The sequence below is a fragment of the Desmodus rotundus genome, chromosome 12, assembly GCF_022682495.2.
Source record: "Desmodus rotundus isolate HL8 chromosome 12, HLdesRot8A.1, whole genome shotgun sequence".
Classification (NCBI taxonomy): Eukaryota; Metazoa; Chordata; class Mammalia; order Chiroptera; family Phyllostomidae; genus Desmodus; species Desmodus rotundus.
The window spans coordinates 34,169,721-34,188,977 of record NC_071398.1 but is presented as its reverse complement, the minus strand read 5'-3'; the positions used below and the strand labels follow the sequence as shown (position 1 = coordinate 34,188,977).

At 51.5% G+C, this 19,257-nt stretch overlaps 1 protein-coding gene and 1 long non-coding RNA gene across 4 annotated transcripts in view; one reads left to right on the top strand and one right to left on the bottom strand.

Moving 5' to 3' along the window:
* The first annotated feature begins 227 nt into the window (after window positions 1-227).
* On the top strand, window positions 228-17,286 carry HPN (hepsin). Of its 3 annotated transcripts, XM_045185604.3 has the most exons (14): window positions 228-389; window positions 936-1,005; window positions 6,325-6,426; window positions 6,503-6,544; window positions 11,447-11,470; window positions 12,070-12,199; window positions 12,272-12,394; window positions 12,530-12,570; window positions 13,012-13,177; window positions 13,278-13,468; window positions 15,963-16,058; window positions 16,252-16,394; window positions 16,555-16,719; window positions 16,939-17,286. In XM_045185604.3, exons 2-14 carry the CDS (start codon window positions 990-992, stop codon window positions 16,975-16,977), a joined length of 1,278 nt encoding a protein of 425 aa, XP_045041539.2. In that variant the 5' UTR covers window positions 228-389; window positions 936-989; the 3' UTR covers window positions 16,978-17,286. The 3 variants fall into 3 exon arrangements, with proteins under 3 accessions (XP_045041539.2, XP_053772194.1, XP_024433255.1); XM_053916219.2 differs by lacking the exon at window positions 15,963-16,058; XM_024577487.3 differs by lacking the exon at window positions 11,447-11,470 and having other exon boundaries at window positions 230-389.
* LOC123478425 (uncharacterized) overlaps window positions 13,818-19,257 on the bottom strand; it is a 42,521-nt gene continuing 37,081 nt past the window's right edge. The window contains exon 3 of the long non-coding RNA XR_006653626.2: window positions 13,818-14,627. This is a non-coding gene — a long non-coding RNA (uncharacterized lncRNA). The remainder of the gene's footprint in view (window positions 14,628-19,257) is intronic.

The following is a 19,257-nucleotide window of genomic DNA, read 5'->3' as shown; positions in this document are numbered from 1 at the left end:
TGTTCTGTCCCACCAAACCCCCATCCTCAGGCCAGGCCTGTCCGTCCTCCCACCTCTCCTTAGATTGGCACACCTGGGCCCACCCCTCAGGCTAGAGGGAGGCAGGTGGCTGGGCTGGCCTTGTCCAGCCTCGGCAAACCCTGCCCCACCAGCCAGGTGGCCTCTGGTGCTGCCAATCCCTTTGCCCGCCCCTCCCCACCCCTTTCCCCGCCTCCTACCCAGCCCCCTCCTCCTCAGGTGAGGCAGCCAGGCCTAGCAGGCCCCACGCCGCTGCCTCTGCCTCCCGGCCGCGCCACTACTGCGGGGCCATCATGCTCCTGCCCAGGCCTGGAGACTGACCCTCAACTGGCACCATCTCTCAGATTCACCCCCACCTGCCGGACCCCAGGGTAAGGACCAGGGCCCTCAGTTCCAGTTCCCAGGACAGGGGTCACCTCACTCCCACCTAACCTAATGCTTACCTCCCAATAGAGGGACCCTGAGAGTGGGCTCTCTGACTTCTTTCCAAGGTTCTTGGAGCAACCCTATCTTCCTCAGATTCAGAGATTGGGCCCCAGTCTCCTCCTCCCTCAGACCCAGGAGTCCAGGCTCCTATACCCCTCCAACCTCATACCATGGCGTCCTGGCCCCCAAAGCCCTCTTTCCCCAAGACCCAGGATTTCAGGCCCCTGTTCAACATTGGAGTTCAGACCTTCAATCGCCTCCTCTCGAGGCTTAGACATGGGAGCCCCCAGCCCGGCAAATCCAAGTGTCCCCCAGGCCCCTGGTCAGATACTGACCCCATCCTTGAACCCAGCCCAATCTGTGTCCGTGATCACAGCGTGCTCTGGCCAGGGCCCAGGTCCTCCAGCTTCCCTGGATGGACGCCGGGGACTGGGGGCACTGGAGCTGGGCTGGGCTCCCCAGGTCCTGCCTCCCCGTTCATCTCCCCACAGGTCCTGCCCCGGCCCAGGAGGTCAGCCGGGGAATCATTAACAAGAGGCCGTGACATGGCAGAGAAGGAGGGTGAGTCCCCCTTTCCCTGAGCCCCGACTTTGGCTCTGCCTAACACCCCGCCCTCTGTGCTCTCTTCCCAACCCTCTGCCCCCTTGGAGCCCCCTCTCTCTGGCACTCCTCCTGGGCCCATCCCCACCCCCTTCTGAAGCTTTCTCCACCTGATTAACCATTAACCAAATTTTCTGTGAGGCTGTGCCACCATCTGCCTCCCTGCTACCCCACGTGACCTTCCTGGCTCCCTACCTCAGTTTCTCCTCACCCCTCAGCAATTCTTCAGTTGACCCTGGACCTGTCCTCCCCTTGGGGCTGCGGTGGGGAGTCAGACTGTCACGGTTAAGGACACAGACTCGGGAGCTGAATCTTTTGGCCTGTATTTGAACCTGCTTCTGCCACTTTTTTGTTGTATGATCTTGTGCAAGTGACATCATTTTTCTGGGCTTCACTTCCCCCCTGGGTCACGCATGGGTCCTAAGGCTACCTACCTACATGAGGTTTTTGGGGTCAGGGACAATGGCAGGGGGTAAGCCTGTCAGATGCATGCCGTGAACCAGAGCTGTCATGACAGAGGTCAGTGGACTTGGAAACCCAGGGATTCAAGACCCCCACCAATTCCAGACACTCCTCCTACCTCCTGGCATGGTGGGCAAAAGAGCAGAGGGAGGACTTTGGACTCAGCAGGAAGGATGAAGAGGGGAGAGAGAGCAGAGAAACCACTCCGGGATTACAGAAAGAAGCCACTGCTGAGTGGCTGGTACTCAAGGGCTCTTCGCAGCCCTGAGCCAGGACTTCCCGCAGCCTGGATACCTCTTAACCTCTTCCACACTGGGGAGACAGTTGGGGGGTCCAGCTGGAGGGGATTGAGGAAATGCGGCTTTTCCTTCCTGTCCTGTCCAGGTGGGCTGACTCCCTCTCTTCCTCCTGGAACTAGGCTGGCTGGGTTTGGTCCTAGAAAATAGTACTTGCTAGCTGTGAGGCCCTGAGCAAGCAGTATACCTAACTCTCTGGGCCTTAGTTTCATCATCTGTAAAATGGACATGGTACTCATGCACACCTCATAGGGTGGTGGGAGTATTCAAAAGCAGAAAGTGCTGTGTGTGTCATCTGAAATGATCAGTGTGGATCACTGGCCTCCTTGGGTCTCAGAAGAGTTAGCCACTCAGACCCCTAACCATTCTGCTATAGCCCAGAGTGCAGCCAGGCTCCCAGTGGCTCAGAGGACCCTGTGCCCTTGCTGAGCAGGTGGACAGTGCAGCCCCACACCATCTGGGGGATTCTTTCCTGGAGCCGAGTGAAGGGAGTCTCCAGGGTTGGGGTCTATGGGTGAATGAATCGATGAAGAAAAACAAAGCGAGCTGGGAAGTTTGGACAGACACAGGTCTGGGTACAGGGAGAACTGAAGCAGAGTGGGCTCCAGTGCGAGCCCAGGCAGCTCGGGCCCAGTCTTGGAGGGGAGTCTGACTGGAGGGTGTGGTCAAACCTGGACACAGATGCTAAAAGGTTGTGGTGCTGTGCTCACATCCTGTGTGACCCAGGGTTGGCACCTGCATCTCTCTAGGCTGCTTCCTCATCTGTAACCAGGGTAGTGATAACAGTGATACCTTCCTCATGAACAGTTACAAAGATTTAAGGAACTGCAGGACAGGGTTAGAAGCCAACATCCGATTTAATAGCCACTGCTAGTGCAGTGGCTATTAAAGCCATTGGAGGTAGGAGGAATGTGTGGCTGCTTAGGTTTGTGTTATGCACAGTTCGAGGGGCTTGGTGCTTCTGGTGACCTATACTTGGAGGTGGTAATATCTGAGTTGGCATTCAGAATGAGGAGGGCGAAGGTAGCATGCACCATGCAGAGGGAAGAGCCTAACTAAATGTTAGGGGGGTAACAAACCACTGGGGGTGCAGTGGCACATAGATAATGTGGGTATTTCTGGAGGTAAACTTAAAATGGGGTTGGGAGGGTGATGAGGTGTCTGTCCCACTTGTTTTGATGAGCGGCAGGTAGATGCCTTGGCAGTGCTGGGCACCTCCACAAGATGGCACTAGCGGCTATTCTGTGTTTCTTTTTTCTAACTTGTATTTGTAAGTCCTGTGGTTTCAGTTGCCTTTTGAAAGCTCTCTTGGGTGTCTGATAATGACTCATATGGCCATCTGGAGGTTGAGAGAAACGTGTATTCAACCTTCAAATCTCTAACAGCCATGCTTATATCCTAGAGTGGCAGGCACCCCAGGGTGAGGGCCTTAGACTGTGTCCTAGGGGACCCTGGGGAGTCATGGAGGGTTCTGTGTAAAGAAGGGACAGGTTGGATTTGATATTTAGCAAGAGCCCCCTAGGCTTCCATGTAGAGGCCAGCCCAGAGGGGTTCTGAGCCAGGGTTGGATAGGGCTGGGGACAGGGAAGGAGAAGCGGACAGGACACATTCAGGAGGACTGCAGGCTGTGGAGCTCTGAAGGGAGGGAGGCATCCTGCAGAGGAGGGACAGTCCTGAGGATGAGGGCCTCTGCCACGGGACCTGAGGGTTTGAGGAGACATGGAAGCCAGTATGTGGCCTGGAGGGTGTACAAGGCCTAGAAGAATCCAGGGAGAGTCATTTAAGAGGCTGCACAACCCCTGGTCTGCAGAAGAGTCCAGGGCTCAGGAGAGAAAAAGGAAACTGAGGCCGTGGAGGTGGGTGAGACAGGCTTGAAAGTGGGGAGGTATGAGAGGGAGGAGGCCATGGCCAGCTCTGTGAATTCCAGATTTCAGGGAGCCAAGAGGTCAGGAGATGAAGGCACTGACAGAGAAGTAGAGGGCAAGGCATCTGGGTGTCCCAGAATTTAAATGAGAGAACTTTCATTCAGAAAGTTGAAGTTGGGTCTGAGGGGGACTGAGACACGAAGCCATGAGTTGAGTGGAGTTTTAGAGACAAGGAGCTAGAGACGTCACTTGTGAAGGTTTTGCATCCAAATGGTGTGGACAGAACTGTCCTATAAGACGACAAGGGCAGCCAGGTGCCCCTGGAGGAGCGGAGAGCAGGCCTGTGGGAGAAGCTGGGAGACGGCATGGGAGCTGGCTTACTGATCTCCAAGGCCCCATCGCTGCCAAAGAATCATGTCAAGAATGGTCCCTCACAGAGTGAGGATACTCCTGTCCCACTAGTGGCACCTGTTTTGGGGTTGCTCAAAGTTCCCTGAACCAGAGGGCATGGAAGGAGTTTCCTCCTCTCACCCTGAGAGACATGGGTGGCAGTGCTTTCCGCCCTGGCAGACATACCAAAGCTGCTAGGCTGGGCTCTGAGTGGCAGAGCACATTGGGACACAAGGGAACCAGGACCTCCCACGAGAACTGACAAAATGCTTGGGTACAGAGTTGGGAGCTGGGTCTGAGACACCCTCATGAGACATGGAGGGGTCTTCCAGCTTAGGGCTGGGTTGGCTTGGCCTGGCCCACTTGGGGCCTCTTCAGAGGGAGAGAATGTTCTCTCATGCCTTGACAGGAGCCACTGGGCTCTCCAATTCTTAAGACACTCAGACGATGGCCATCCCAGGAAGGTCCTGAACTGCTCTCCACTCTGTTCCGGGTGCTTGCCTGACCCTGTGCCTACCAGGTGTACTACTATGACCCAGATGAGAGAGTGGGATCTTCCGCAGCCCACAATGTGCCTTGCAGATGCCAAGGGCAGCCAGGTGCATGCCAGGCCTAGCTGAAGGCTTTCAGGAGCTTTTTCTCTTCATTCCTCCTGAAATCCCCAGGTGCCTCGTAGCACTGGGGATAAAATCCATCTTTACCTCAGGTCACCAGGCCTCTCCAGCTGGCCCCATCCTTGGTCCCACTGCCTTCCCCAAATGCATGCCATTCTGGCCATGTCAATGCTCTCTAACAGATTGTGCTTATTCATGCCTCAGGGCCTTTGCCTGTGCTGTTCCCTCTGTCCACAATGCTCTTCCTTGAGGTCTTTGCATGCTGGCTTCCTTCTTCAGGTCTCCGCTCAAAGGTCACTTATTAGGGAGGCCCTCTCTGAGCACCCCAAGAAGCCACCTACTATGTCTTACATACATTATTTGTCTCATAGTCTTTGCCACAATCTGGAAGTTATCAAGTTCATTTACTTGCATACTTGTTTACTTCTCCCTCTCACTTACACACATGCAATGTGAGCCCTGTGAGAGCCAGCATCTCCTCCATCTTGTTTTTGGATGTGTCCCCAAGTCTAGAATGGTGCCAGGTGCACAGCAGATGCCCCAACAGGACAATGAATGGATAGGGCTCTGTTTTACCAATGAGAAGACTGAGGCCCAGAGAGGGGAAGAAAGTTGCCCAGGACCACACAACTTGAATGATTTAAAAGCATTGCGAACTTGCTATATGGTAGGGACTACAGCACAGGACGAGGTAACATGGCTTGGTGGTTATACATTTGGGCTCTTGGTCCGAATCTGCCCAGGGTTCAGGACTTAGTACTGCCTTTCCTGGCTGAGTCACTTCAGGCATGTAACTCTTCTCTGAGCCTATTCCCGCTGTATGAAAAGTGGGAATCCTCACTGAGATAAGGACTGAAAAAGTTAATGCAGTTAGAGCTGTACTTGGTGCACAGTAAGCATCTGATGAGAGTTTGGCTGTTACTATTATTTAAAAGAACTTGATTATTTAAAAGCATTATTTTTAGAGGTGAGTGCTAGATAGAAGCCCATTAAAAAGATGAGGAAGCCGAGGCTCAAAGAGGTGATGTCACCTGCCCAAGGTCTCAGCTGAGAGTGGGGAAGGCCAGTATTAAGTGAGGCTGGCAGGTTTCCAAACTTAGGTTCTCCACCTCCAGGGGCAAACTTGACCTTGGAGTTGGGCCCTGTGGGAAAGATCTGGTTTTGGAGGGTACCCCAGGACAGAGGGTCTGGAATAGCAGAGAGAAATGAGGCAGTGAGGAAATGCCAAACAGCAGGCAAGAGAGCTGCCAACAGGGCAAAGGTCAGGGGTCACAGTCCCCAAGAGGCTCCAAGAATCTCTGAAAAAGTTAGCAGAAGTGAGATCCAGGAAGAGATGGCCCAATGTGATGAGGGAGCTACAAAAGTGCAGCTTCATTGGGGAGGAGAAATTCCATAAGTGCTAGGAGTGCAGGCAGGGAGGCTGACAGCTGTCCCAGCCATGCCCATTCCCAGATGCAGCCTTCGGAGAGCTGAGTACCTGGTCGTCCTTGCTGCAGGGGGAGCTTTAGCCCGGCCCCAGGAAGCTGGGACTGAGGCATGGCAGGCTCTACATGCTAAGTGAGCCCTGGGGGCAGGGCAGAGCTGGCCCTGAGCCCAGACCCTGCCCTGACATGGACAGGACTGGCAATGGCTCAAGCATGGTGTCTGTTGCAGGTGGCCAGACTGTGCCATGTTGCTCTGGACCCAAGTTAGCAGCCCTCACTGTGGGGACCCTGCTGCTCCTGACAGGCATCGGGGCGGCATCCTGGGCCATTGGTGAGAATGGCCCCCAGCACCTCTACCCTCCCCTACCCCCTCAGCCTGCCTGCCCTCACCTCTGCCTTCTCTGCAGTGACTGTTCTACTCAAGAGTGATCAGGAGCCACTGTATCCAGGTGAGTAAAGCAGTCTGGGACCCTCTGGGGAGCTGTGGAGGAAATCTGTACCTGGTGGGAGTTCAATGGAAGGATTTTTGGAATGAATGCATGAATGCATGAAGAAAGGCTGGTTAAAAAAGTGCACTCATGCTGAGTGCTTGCTCTGGACCACATGCTATTCCAAGCAATTCACTTGTCTAACCCAGTGTTTTTCAGACTCTAAATGTGTTACCCATTAATGCATCATGAAATTAAATTAGTGAGTTGAAAACCACATTTTAAAAAGTATGATAGATTAGACTAGAAAATATTGAAGTGCATCTTTTTCAGTAAGGAAAACTCTTGTTAACCTTTTGTTTCGGTTTTATGATGGCAGCATTGTTATTCTCTTCATTTTAAAGATGGGAAAACTGAGGCTCACAGCCATGGAATGCTTTGCCCCAGAAACAGAAGCTCAGGGCCACATCAGAATGCAGAATTGTTTCTTACTGCAGGCATAGTCAAAACAAGTCTAAAACAAGCGAACCCTTCTAACTGCCCTAGGAGGTAGCTTCTATTATCTCCATGCACAGATGTGGAAAGTGAGGACCAGAGAGGACACACAGCTGGTCGATGATGGGACCAGGAACAGCTCTTAGGCTTGCCCGATAGAGATGTGCCTGCGGCAGGTAGGAGAGAATGACCACACTGAGAAATAAAAGCAAAAGCTCACTATGGAATAATTGAATGAATCATCCCAAATGCCAGCTCCAAGCTGCCATTCTGTGGTGCAGGACAGCAGGAAGGAAGGGGAAGTTGGGTGATGTATTTTTCACTCCCATGAGCCTCATCTAGTTCTATAAAGGACTCAGTTCACATTAAGAAAAGAAATAAAAATCTAGACAAGGGGAGCCAACATCAGAGTTAGTGTTCAGAGCCAGCACTTAGAGATCATTTATAAGTACCAGGCACAGGCCTTGGGCTTTGCAGGTACCAGTTCATGAAGTCCTCACAACAGCCCATTTTAATATTGGGAAACCGAGGCACAGAAAAGCCAAGTGACTTCTGCAGGTCACAGAGCTGGTAAGCAGCAAGTCTAGGATCTGGATGCAGGCAGCCTGGACCCAGCGCTTGTGCAGAACCACTACATGCTGGAGTTTCTCAAGAAACAGCCCAGCAAATTACCGCAGTGAGGGCTCACATGTGCCAGGCCCTGGCTCTGGCCTTTGTGCACAGTAGCCCTGTGACACTGGGACCATCATCATCACCCCCGATTTGCAGATGGGGGAAACTGAGGCCCAGTGAACCGAACTGACCTCCCCAAGACCACATGTCACATAAGTGGCACAGCAGAGGGATCACGTGTCTGCTGAAAGCCCCTCCATGGCTTCTACCGACACTGGCCTGAAATCCCAGCAGCTTGAAGGCCCCAAGGGCCCTCTCTGCCCAAACTTCACCCTTGCTCCTGGCACTGCCACACCCTCAAAGGACCCTCCTGACACCACAGCCTTTGTTCACCCATCTCTTTCCAGTACACACCCAGATGCATGTTTGGGGGTTCTGCAGTGTTGCTGCCGAGTGGAGGGCCCTCTTTGAGTCTCGCTGTCTTCCTCTGTCAGCTAGGGGTGAGGATTAGAGGACATGATGATCCATGCAGTGCTTGGCTCTTGGCCAACTTGGCGAACATTGGCTTTTGTGTCTCACCCTTTGGGCTTTAACTTTCCTGAGCGAGGCCTTCCTGCACCCCTAGACTCCATGCTCCCCTAAGCCCACAGCCATCCCTGCTGCCCCAGGTAAAACTCTCCTCACACCACAGTGGATTATTTACTCCCAGTCAATTTTAGGAGGGAAGGGGCAGGTTTCTGCTGCCCCAGTGTCCTGAACATAGCAGGTGCTCGGGAAATCGTTGCTTAACTGATAAGCACGAAGACAAATTGCTAAGGTGAACTAACTTGTCCTGGGCTTCCCCTGGAAGGAAGGTAATCGGGCCACAGTTCTGGCCCGACTGTGGCCAACACCAGCACCCTTGCACTTCAACTATACTTGAGTTTTTCACAAGCATTGGGAAATTACCACACACACACACACACACACACACACACAAACGTAACAAAAAACAAAATAACAAAAGTATTTCCATCTTATTTTTCTGGGGTTGTCACCTTTCCAAATATATCAAACAATTTGGTAGGCAAACCAGGTGACCCAAAACACACTTTGCATTGCTTAAACTTATACAAATGAGAAGACTTTAACAGTGAGAAGCGGTGACACAGAATGTGGCTTTAAAAATAATTACAGGGGGCATTTTATATTCCCTCCCCCCTCCACCTTCCCCAAAATACATTCATAAAGTGATTATGTTTTCCTAAAACACCATACTTTCTGGAAATCTGGAGCACTTATTTCAAAATAAGAATTCACCTCACCCTACTTGGTGTTTCAAATTCCAAGTCTTGATTTTGGAACTCAAGGGGTGGTGGGTACCCCCTGCACCTACCTCAGAGCAAGGGGCCATGATTAAGACAAGACAGCCAGGAAGCTCTTTCTAAAAAATGTTTAAAAATTAAATGTATTGGGGTGACATTGGTTGATAAAATTACACAGGATTCAAGTGTACATTTCTGTGATATGTCATCTATGTACTGCATTGTGCAGCACCTCCCAGAGTCACATCTCCTTCTGTCGCCATATATTTGACCCCTTTCCTATCCCCCCACCCCCTTCCTCTGGTAACAACCGTGCTGCTGTCTGTGTCTGTGAGGTTTTCTTTGTTTGTTTATCTTGTTTGTTCATTTGTTGCTTTTAGTTTTATATCCCACATCTGAGTCAAATCATGTGGTCTTGACTTTCCGTCTGACTTATTTCGCTTGATATGGTATTCTCAGGGTCCATCCATGTGGTTGCAAATTGCAGTATCTCATCTTTTCTTATAAGCCAGGAAGCTCTTAGTATGGGCTGTGGGTGAGTGTATTCAGGGTGAAGACAAGTAAGGGTCTCTGTGAGACACACAGGAGCAGGGACTATGCAGGTCAGCAGGCCTGGGTTTAAATCCTGGCTTTGCCAGTTTTTAGGCCCCTGGGCAAGTACATCCTTTTTGAGGCTCATTTTCTTCATCTGTGAGATGGGCATGGAAATGGTCTCTTCCTCCCAATATAGTGTTGGGTCTGGAAGAACCCCCAGCTAGGGCACATAGCATGAGGCCAGCTCACAGGCACCTCACAGTGATATGTAGTCAGTGTAATTATTGTTTCACCCTTAAGAGGGGATGTTGACTGAGAGGCTGTGTGGGGCAATGTTAAAAGCTTGGGATTTAGAGTCACTGGGCCTAAATGCATGTCCTCTGTCTGCCTCTCCCTTACTTGGTGATGTTGGGCAAGTCACCCTACCTCTCCAAGCTCCCGCTTCCCCATTAGGAAGATGGGGATGATCTTTGTGGCCATAGAGGTCTGTGAAGGCCTTGGTTGAAGTGTCAGGGAGAGCACATAGCATAGCAATGGCACCCAGTAGGTCCTCGGCAGGACAGGGTTCTCCCTGGAAGTCCTTGTCCAGTTCTGCAGGGCTTCAGGAAAACTCAGCTCGGGTGTGGCCTCACTGGATTTTTCGGGTGCATAAGTGACCATACACTGCAGTCAGTTCTGCAGCATGCGCTCTCTGAAAACCAGCCCTGCAGGAGGCCCAGGAGAGAGAGACTCACAGCTGTTCTTCCCCCAAACCTTCCCTCCCCGCCTTCCCCATCCCTGTCAGGGGCAACTTCGTCCTTCTAGTGGCTCAGGCCAAACACCTTGGAATTGTCCTTGACCTCTCTCTCTCTTTCCCTCATCCAGTGTGTCCCCAAACCCTGTGGGTGGACCTAAACTCTTCTCCCCCTCCACTGCCCTCTCTGGCCCAGCCTCCATCCTCTCCCTCCTGGACCGCCCAGCTGCCTCTTCCTTGGTCTCCTGTACCCCTCCCCACCCCAAAGTCTGCTCCCCACATGCAGCCAGAGGAAGCCTGCAACCAGAGTCAGGTCAGGCCCTCTAGGCTCGGAGCCTCCCCAGCTGCACCTCAGTCTTGGTAAAAGCAAAGTCCTTATGTTGATCCAGTCTGTCTCCTGCATCATCTTCCCCTTGCTCCCTCTGCTCCAGCCTACTTGCTGTTCCTCAGCCCCTCACACCCAGCCATGGGATCTTTGTACTTGCAGTTCTCAGTTCCCTTACTTATCTTTGCAACTCTCTTTCTCACTTCCTTCAAATCTTGGTTCACTTACCACCTCAGGGAAGTTTTCTCTTCCCAGGTATTGAAAATCGCAACCTTCCCTCCCCCTCACTGCTCACACCAGCACCAGCACCGCTAACTCTGTCAATGTTGATTTGTTTCCCTGGCCCTGTCTTTTGTGACACACAGTCAATTTTTCTCACTGGTCCCTTTCATTTCCATCTTACCTACTGGCCTTTGAGTGCCACAGGGCAGGGTTTTTATCTGATTTCTTCGTTGCCTAAGCTACAGGCAGCATGTACTGAGTGTTTGATGAATTTACATAAATGCGACTGAGGGCTGAGACCTGGCTTAGGTGTGAACAAGGGTCCTCTGGCCCTGTGTGGGGAGTGGCCTGCGAGGGGCTGAAGGTGCATCAGTTTTTCAACACCACCAGCTCCAGACAACGGGCATCCCTCACAAGCTCTATCCAGCCTGTACATCTGTGCCCCGCCCCTTCTCAGTATGTGAGGACGTGCTTGGTTGGGTGACTTTTTTATTGTTGTCTGTTCCCTTTGCCCCAAACTTTGGCTTGGTGAAGGCTGTCTTGGTCACCTTCGTGTACCCAGCATCACCCCTTACAGGACTGCGCCTGAAGTGTGTGTCTAGTTAAGAGTTAACGTTTGTTGAAAGAATGAATAAATGAATGAATGAATACTACATCCTCTGCTTGGAAAAATTACTATGCACTTTAATATATTCAAGCCTCTAACAAGTCCTACAGACAAGGTAACTATCCTTTCCTCTTTTTTAAAATTTAAGGCCATAGGGTATCTATTTAAATATTTTGGTAATCTGATGTATTAGTTCAGGGACCTCAGATGCAAAAGACAAAAGAAAAAAATAAACTAGCTAAGTGAAAAAGAGGTTCTTTAATTCTGGCTCCATCAAGGGGCTTTAAAACTGTTATCAGACCTCTCTTCGCTTTCCTCCATGTTGGCTTGTTTTTCTCCTCAAGGGGGTGAACATATGGCCCCAGCAGATCCACTCTCATACACCGTTCTCTTAGAGATTGGTTGAAACAGTTTCCCTCTTTCCAAATGTCCTAGCAAAGTACCAGACTTATAGCACGTGAGCCACCAGCGTAGGAATCTCCTTGGAAAGAGGCAGTTCCCTGGTTCCAGCAGGGCCAGCCAAAGTTCCAGGGCCACTGTTCCTTGGTCTGACTTGAATCATGTGGCCTTCTGGGCACAATCACAAGTGTGGGGGGCATAGGGTGCTCTGATCAGTCCCTCCAGGACTCTGAACTAGAACCCCATAGCCATAGAACAGCCAGGAGGGATTGGGGCAGGAAGCTGACCCATGTGGCCCGTCTTGTCCCCCTGCAGTGCAGGTCAGCCCGGCGGACACTCGGCTCACAGTGTTTGATGAGACAGAGGGGACATGGCGGTTGCTGTGTTCCTCACGCTCCAATGCCAGGGTGGCGGGGCTTAGCTGTGAAGAGATGGGCTTCCTCAGGTACTGGGGTGCCCCTTGGAGGGGTGGCAGCGGGAGGGTGGGAGGAGCAGGCCTGATCCCTGCCCTGCCCAGGGCACTGACCCACTCGGAGCTGGATGTGCGGACAGCGGGCGCCAACGGCACATCAGGCTTCTTCTGTGTGGATGAGGGAAGGCTGCCCCATGCCCAGAGGCTGCTCGAGGTCATCTCTGTGTGGTGAGGAGGGCAGCGGGCAGGTGGGAGCACACACCCTGGGCCCTGCAGCTCCCGAGTTGTCCCACCTGCTCTTCCTCATCTTCCTTCTGTCTGTCTGAATTGGCTTTTTTGTTTCTATCTCTATCCCTCTTACAGTGACTGTCCCAGGGGCCGCTTCCTGGCTACCACCTGCCAAGGTGAGACCCTGAAACTCAGAACCCTCTTCCTTAGACCAGGGTAAGGCCATGACCCCTTAGATCATCCAAGGATATGGCTGTGTCACCTTCAGGTACCTCAAGGGCAGGGTCTTGTCCCATCAGACACCCTCAAGCAGGGTCATATCTTCTTAGATCTTCCAAGGATGAAGCTGTGTCTTCTCAGACTCTCCTAGTGTGGTGCGTCCATGTCCTCTCTACCCCCAAAGCAGGGCCATGTCCCCATAGGTCCTCAGAGATGGGTCATGTCATCTCAGACTCCCCCGGGGTGGGCCCATGTCTCCTCAGATCCCTCAGGTCCCACTCATGCCCCCTCACATACCCCAGAGGTAGGGTGTGTTCTCTCAGACCCCTTTGGGTAGGGCTGGCCCCTAAGGCTCCAGGTCCCCTCCCCCACCCTCCCTGACTGCCCCTCTCCCACAGACTGTGGCCGCAGGAAGCTGCCTGTTGACCGCATTGTAGGAGGCCAGGACACCAGCCTGGGCAAGTGGCCATGGCAAGTCAGTCTTCGCTATGATGGAGCACACCTCTGTGGGGGGTCCCTGCTCTCTGGAGACTGGGTGCTAACAGCCGCCCACTGCTTCCCTGAGTAAGTGACCCCCATAGCACTAAGGAGGGTGGCAGGGATCAGCTAGGTGGGGAGGCTGTGGCCAGGAAGGCTGCCACCCTCCCCTCCTGTTCTCTGGTAGGCGGAACCGGGTCCTGTCCCGATGGCGAGTGTTTGCCGGTGCTGTAGCCCAGGCCTCACCCCATGGCCTGCAGCTGGGGGTTCAAGCAGTAATCTACCATGGGGGCTATCTCCCCTTTCGAGATCCCAACAGTGAGGAGAACAGCAATGATATTGCTCTGGTGCACCTCTCCAGCTCCCTGCCCCTCACAGGTGAGTCTGGGGGCTAAGCCTTGGCCTGGGGACTCCAGAGGCCAGGAGGTCAGAGGGGCCAGGGGCCTAGGAGTCCATGGCGATAAAGGACATGCTCTGGAGAGTTGCAAGTTGGTGTCCATCAAGAAGGAGTGATTAGTGCAGTCGCTTTGTAACTATCTGGCAGTGCCTCAAAAAATGAAACGGAGTTACCATGTGACCCAGCAATTCCACTCCCAGAGGACACCCCCAAAAGAAATGAAAACACATATTCACACAGGAATTTGTACACAAACATTCACAGCACCACTGTTCACAGTAGTCAGAAGGTGGGAACAACCAAGATCTATCCTCTGACAAATGGATAAAAATGTGGTCGATCCATCCATACCATAGAATAATATTTGGCCACAGAAAGGAATGAAATACTGATTCATGATATGCCATGGGTGACCCTTGAGAACATTACACTAAAAAAGAAGTTGGACAGAAGAGACCTCTGCATGCTCCCATTTATATGGACTGTCCAGAATAGGCGTGTCTGTAGAGAAAGCAAGCAGATTGGTGGTTTCCAGGCTGGGTGGGGACAGGGATGGGGAAGTTAGGGGGTGATAGGTAAGAATACAGAGTTTCTTTTGGGGTGATGAAATGCTCTAAAATTGATTGTGGTGGTAGATGTACCTTACTATTGCCCAACATGCTACTCAACATCTGTCTGTAAACCCACCAAAAACCATGGACTTGCATGCCTTATGTGGGTGAATTGTATGGTACATGAATTATAGCCCCCCAAAAAGCTGTTACCAAAAGATAACCAAAGGAAACGAAAAAATGTTTTAAATATATGAATGAATCAGAGAGGCAGTTAGGAGTTATTTCCCCTGCAGCTGCTCTGGGCATCCCTGTATTTTTTTTTTAGATTTAAGATGGTTTATTTCTTTTTTGAAATTTTATTATTGTTCAAGTACAGTTGTCTGCATTCCCCCCCTGCTACTCCCCCCTGTGCTTTCAATGAGAAATACTCCCATGGGTCCGGCGTGCCTCTGACACATCTCCAGGCCGGCCTGTGGGCTGAGCACTCCTGGGGCTTCACTTTGAGCAAGCCTCATCGTAGTCATGGTGATGGTGGTGATAACAAAACCATAATACTGGTGATGATGAGCCTCCAGCAGGCAACAGTCTGAAATAACAATGAAACAATACAATAAAATAATATGACAGTGATGAGAGTAATGAACACCAACACCTGTGTAGTGCCTTCTGCATGTCAGGCGCTGTTCTTGGTGTCCCGCGCACATGCTCATCAGTTCTCACCGCAGCCTGGGAGGGCGGGTCCTTTCGTGACCCTGTTTTCCATGGGAAGGGGCCCAACACAGACAAGGTAAATAATGCCTCAAATATTCACAGCCAGCAAATGGCAAAGATTCGAGCCCAGGCCTCCCGGCACTGGAGTCTGTGCTGCCAGAAAGGCCAGGACCATTTTGTGGTTTGCATTATACTTATTTTTATGACTATTTTCTTTTTAATGACTTGTGACACTAGTTTTCCATTTAAGAGAGTGATACATATTTTTTCTTTAAGACAAACCAAAGTCTTCTCTTTCATGAAAAGAGTGAGGGCTTAACAACACTGAAGTAAGGAAGTGTTCAGGAGGCACGGGGGATGGGGTGGGAGTCGCTTGGTTTAAGATGCAGACACTTACGCTGTATGATCTGGAGCATATGGCTTTAACCTCTCTGTGCCTCCATTTCCCTCACCTGTAAAATGACTTCCTGGTATTACTGAGATGATTAAAAAGGTGAATATGAGGAAAGAGCTCAGAGCGATGCCAGCAGATAGTGAGCCCTCAGTTAATGTTAGCAGCCATTGCTATTGTCGTTGTTTATTACTATTACCAGTTATGTCAGCACTTCCTGTTAACTAGGCATGCTACTCAACGTTTCACCAATTTCCTACTGCAATGATTGTGTCCATTTTGCACCTGAGAGTCTGAGGCTCAGGCGGGGCTGCCAGGACTGCTACATGGGTTGTGCCGTACATCAGGGGCACAATTCTCACCATGGCCAGTGTAGACCTGTGTATTTATTATGATTTTATGACAAGTGGGAGTCAAGTATCTCAAGACAGATACTTACTTTTTCTATTTCTCACAAAGTCATGCTCTATTGGGGTATGGCCTTGTAGGCCATGGTTAAGAACACAGGCTTGGGAATTGGGCAATCTGGGTTCAAATTCTGGCTTTGCCATTGACTCATTACGAGACTTTGGAAAACTGACTTGGCCTTTTTCCCCCCTCTGTCAAATGGGGTAACAGTCACCCTTACCTTGTTGTGCTGATGGAAGATTAGATAACTGAAACAGGAAGGTGCCTAATACAGAGTGAGCTCTCAGTAGACAGCAACTTCTACTGTGGTTGTTATAAAAGATCAGGGGAAGGGGTATGCTGGGGGCACTGGAGGTCGCTGGACAAAGGTAGGTACCAGGTGGGGCTGGACCGGCGTGGTCTCTCTCACAGAATACATCCAGCCTGTGTGCCTCCCAGCTGCTGGCCAGGCCCTGGTGGATGGCAAGATCTGTACAGTGACTGGCTGGGGTAACACACAGTACTATGGTGAGTACTGTCCTTTGCCTGGCAAGCCACCATCAGGGCTACTCTGACATGGGCTGGGAAAGGGCAGTTTGGCAGGTTGAGTGCCTCTTGGCCCTGGGCCATTGGGACACTGAGGAGCCTGGGGTGATCACAGGAGGGAAGGGGGTTGTCCATGCTCCCCAGCTCTTGCCAGCCCTGCCTGCACAACCCCCAGGCCACCAGGCTGGAGTACTCCAGGAGGCCCGAGTGCCCATAATCAGCAATGATGTCTGCAACGGCCCTGACTTCTATGGGAATCAGATCAAGCCCAAGATGTTCTGTGCTGGCTACCTTGAGGGTGGCATCGATGCTTGTCAGGTGAGGGATTGTGGGGGCAGCCCCTGGCCCTGTCACTCCAGACATGGAGACGCAGGGCAGTGGGTGGTCAGGCTCCCTATCTCAGGGCCAGAGGGCTTTGTGGCCACAGCCCAGGGCCATCTGAAAGGGTCTCCAGCCATGCCTCCTCTTCCCCCACTAGGGCGACAGTGGTGGTCCCTTTGTGTGTGAGGACAGCATCTCTCGGACCCCACGTTGGCGGCTGTGTGGCATCGTGAGCTGGGGCACTGGCTGTGCCCTGGCCCAGAAGCCAGGCGTCTACACCAAAGTCAGTGACTTCCGGGAGTGGATCTTCCAGGCCATAAAGGTGAAAGTTGGACCCAGATGGAGCCAAAGGATGGGAAAGTCTGGGACTCTCATGGGGGGAAAGGAAGGCAGGGGTTTTCTGGAGACCTTTGCTCAGGCCTAGAAGAGGCATCCAGTGGAACAGATGGATTTCAAAGGCCTTTTGGGGAGAGGAGGTTAGTTGTGGGACTTTCAGGGAAGCCCCTCAGACCTCAGAAGGCCCCCAACTGTCTTTCCCCAGATTCACTCCGAAGCCAGCGGCATGGTGACTCAGCTCTGACCTGATGCTTTCCCTTGCTGTGAATGCCTCCAGAGTCGAAGTTGACCTAGCTGGCCTCAGCCCCACATGGTGGGATCCACCCTGGCCCTGGGATGGAACATTTTTCTTCTTGGGCCTGGCCCACAGGTCCAAGGATACCCTCCCTCCAGGGTCCTATCTTCCACAGTGGCGGGCCCACTCAGCCCTGGGACCACTCGAGCCTCACCTTCCTGACCCCCATGTAAATATTGTTCTACCATCTGGGGACCCCTATCAAAGTGTCTCTGATGGCAGGCTGTTCTTTAAATAATAAAGATGGGTTTTGATTAATGTAGCCTCTGAGTTAGCAAATGTAAGGAGCAAGGAGGACATTTAGGGGGAAAGGAAGTGAGGAATTAGGGCCTGGAACAAATCAGGTGGGGACTGTGATCCTCTAATTCCCACTGGCTCACTTAACTGGGAATGCCCTGAAGCAGCTGGCTTCAGGTACTGCTGAATCCAGCTGTTCAAATATTTTTCATCAGGACTGTACCTCTTTTCCTCTCAGATCTGCTTTTCTCTGGGTCAGCTTCACTTACAAGCAACCTCCTCTATAAGCACAGACAGAGATGACCCCACCACTCACCCAAATGCTGGGCTTATATGCCATGTACCACTTAGTAGCCCCACTGGAAAGGGAATGCTTCTTTCCCAGTAGCTATAGCAAAAAAGCCCAGGTCTGGCTCTCACTGGACAGATCTGGGTCATTTGCTCATCCCTTATCAAATTGCTGTGCATCTGACCCATGAGATGTGGTCAGAGGTTTGACCCTCAAGAACTACATGAGTATAGGGGATCCCCTGCCCCAAAATGGGGTGCTATTTCCTGAAAAAAAATGAACATAGATGCCCCATAAAGAAAAAAGGACATCTATCTTTGGTCAACTCAGGAAACAAGGACCTGTAGGATGTAGACAGGAGCACCAGGCCCTGTGAGCACAGCCTGTGACCCCCACATCTTCCTTCATCCAGCTGGAGTGGAGCCCACTCTGTTCTCTAGAGCATCTGCCCATATTGTGGGGGCTCAGTGGCCACCAGGGGGCGCTACTGCTTCCAAACAGAAATTAAGGCCTTTTTTGCCTAGACTTGTCCACGTGTTACTGAAAACTAGATGCTCTCTGCAGGGCAATGCTAATGCCTCATCGAGTGCCTGTTTCCTATGACTTTCAACGACAAAAATTACAATGTTTTGCCCATCAACTACAAGTCCTGAAACAATTTCCTAAAACACAGACATAGGAAATCACTTTTGAATAACTTACTGTCTTGGAAAATGCTCCAAGCACACCAAACAGTTAGTATGGTTGATCCTCACCCTGCCTCTGTCCAACCCAAGCACCCCAGTTCCAGGCCTCGTTTGTAGAGCTCCACGCAGTTTCTCCAAACGTCTGTATGTGGCTGTGCTGTCCTACTCACCCTGTTTGTGATGCAATTGGAGACTTGACTCACATGGCTCTCTTAGACATGTATTGAGTTACAGGGCTGTGACTATAAATTTTCCTTTGTAATTGTCTGCTGAAAAGCATACTGTACATGGGCTTTATGAAGTTCTGGGACTCAGAACATGGCCCACCCTCAGGGTTCTAAGCAGACATGATCATGTCCTGGCGGGGTTGGGGTGGGCGGGGAGCTGATCTAAGTAGAGACGCTGCTGCTCTGTGGGGACCTGAGGGGATGTGGCCCTATTCTAGGGTACCTGTCTGAAGTTTGGGCATTACAAATCCATAGGCAACCTACTGGGAAATTGTCACCCAGGCGGCACCTGCGGGTTCTGCCGGCATCATTGCTGCCTTGGAGGGGAAAGGAGTCAGGAGATTGCAATTCACTCGATGGTCATTCACCAGTTTCCTCTGTGTGCTAGCGGTCGGTGAGCCTCTGTTTCTCCTCCTGTTCCCACCAACCTTGCCACCCACCCCAGAGAAATCTCACAGAGATTAGAAAAATAATAACAATCTCAGGGTTGCTCTGAAGTGCTGCTGGAACTTTGGTCTTCGCAAAAGCTTAATATCAAAACTCTTACTTCTGTGTCCTTGCTGTGCATCCCTGAGCCAGAAGTACTTGGGTGGTCTTACCTAATGTGACCACATCAGGAGCAACGCAAGGCTCTGCATTCACAGTTTAGGCTTATAGCTGAATATTCACTTTCAAATGTAGAAAATCCTCTTGAGTGTAACTTGGAACGGAAAGCTCCGTATGTGGTTTATAAGTTGCATTCTCCAGTCAAATTAAGAAATGTACAATTATTTGTTCACAACAGTTAGTC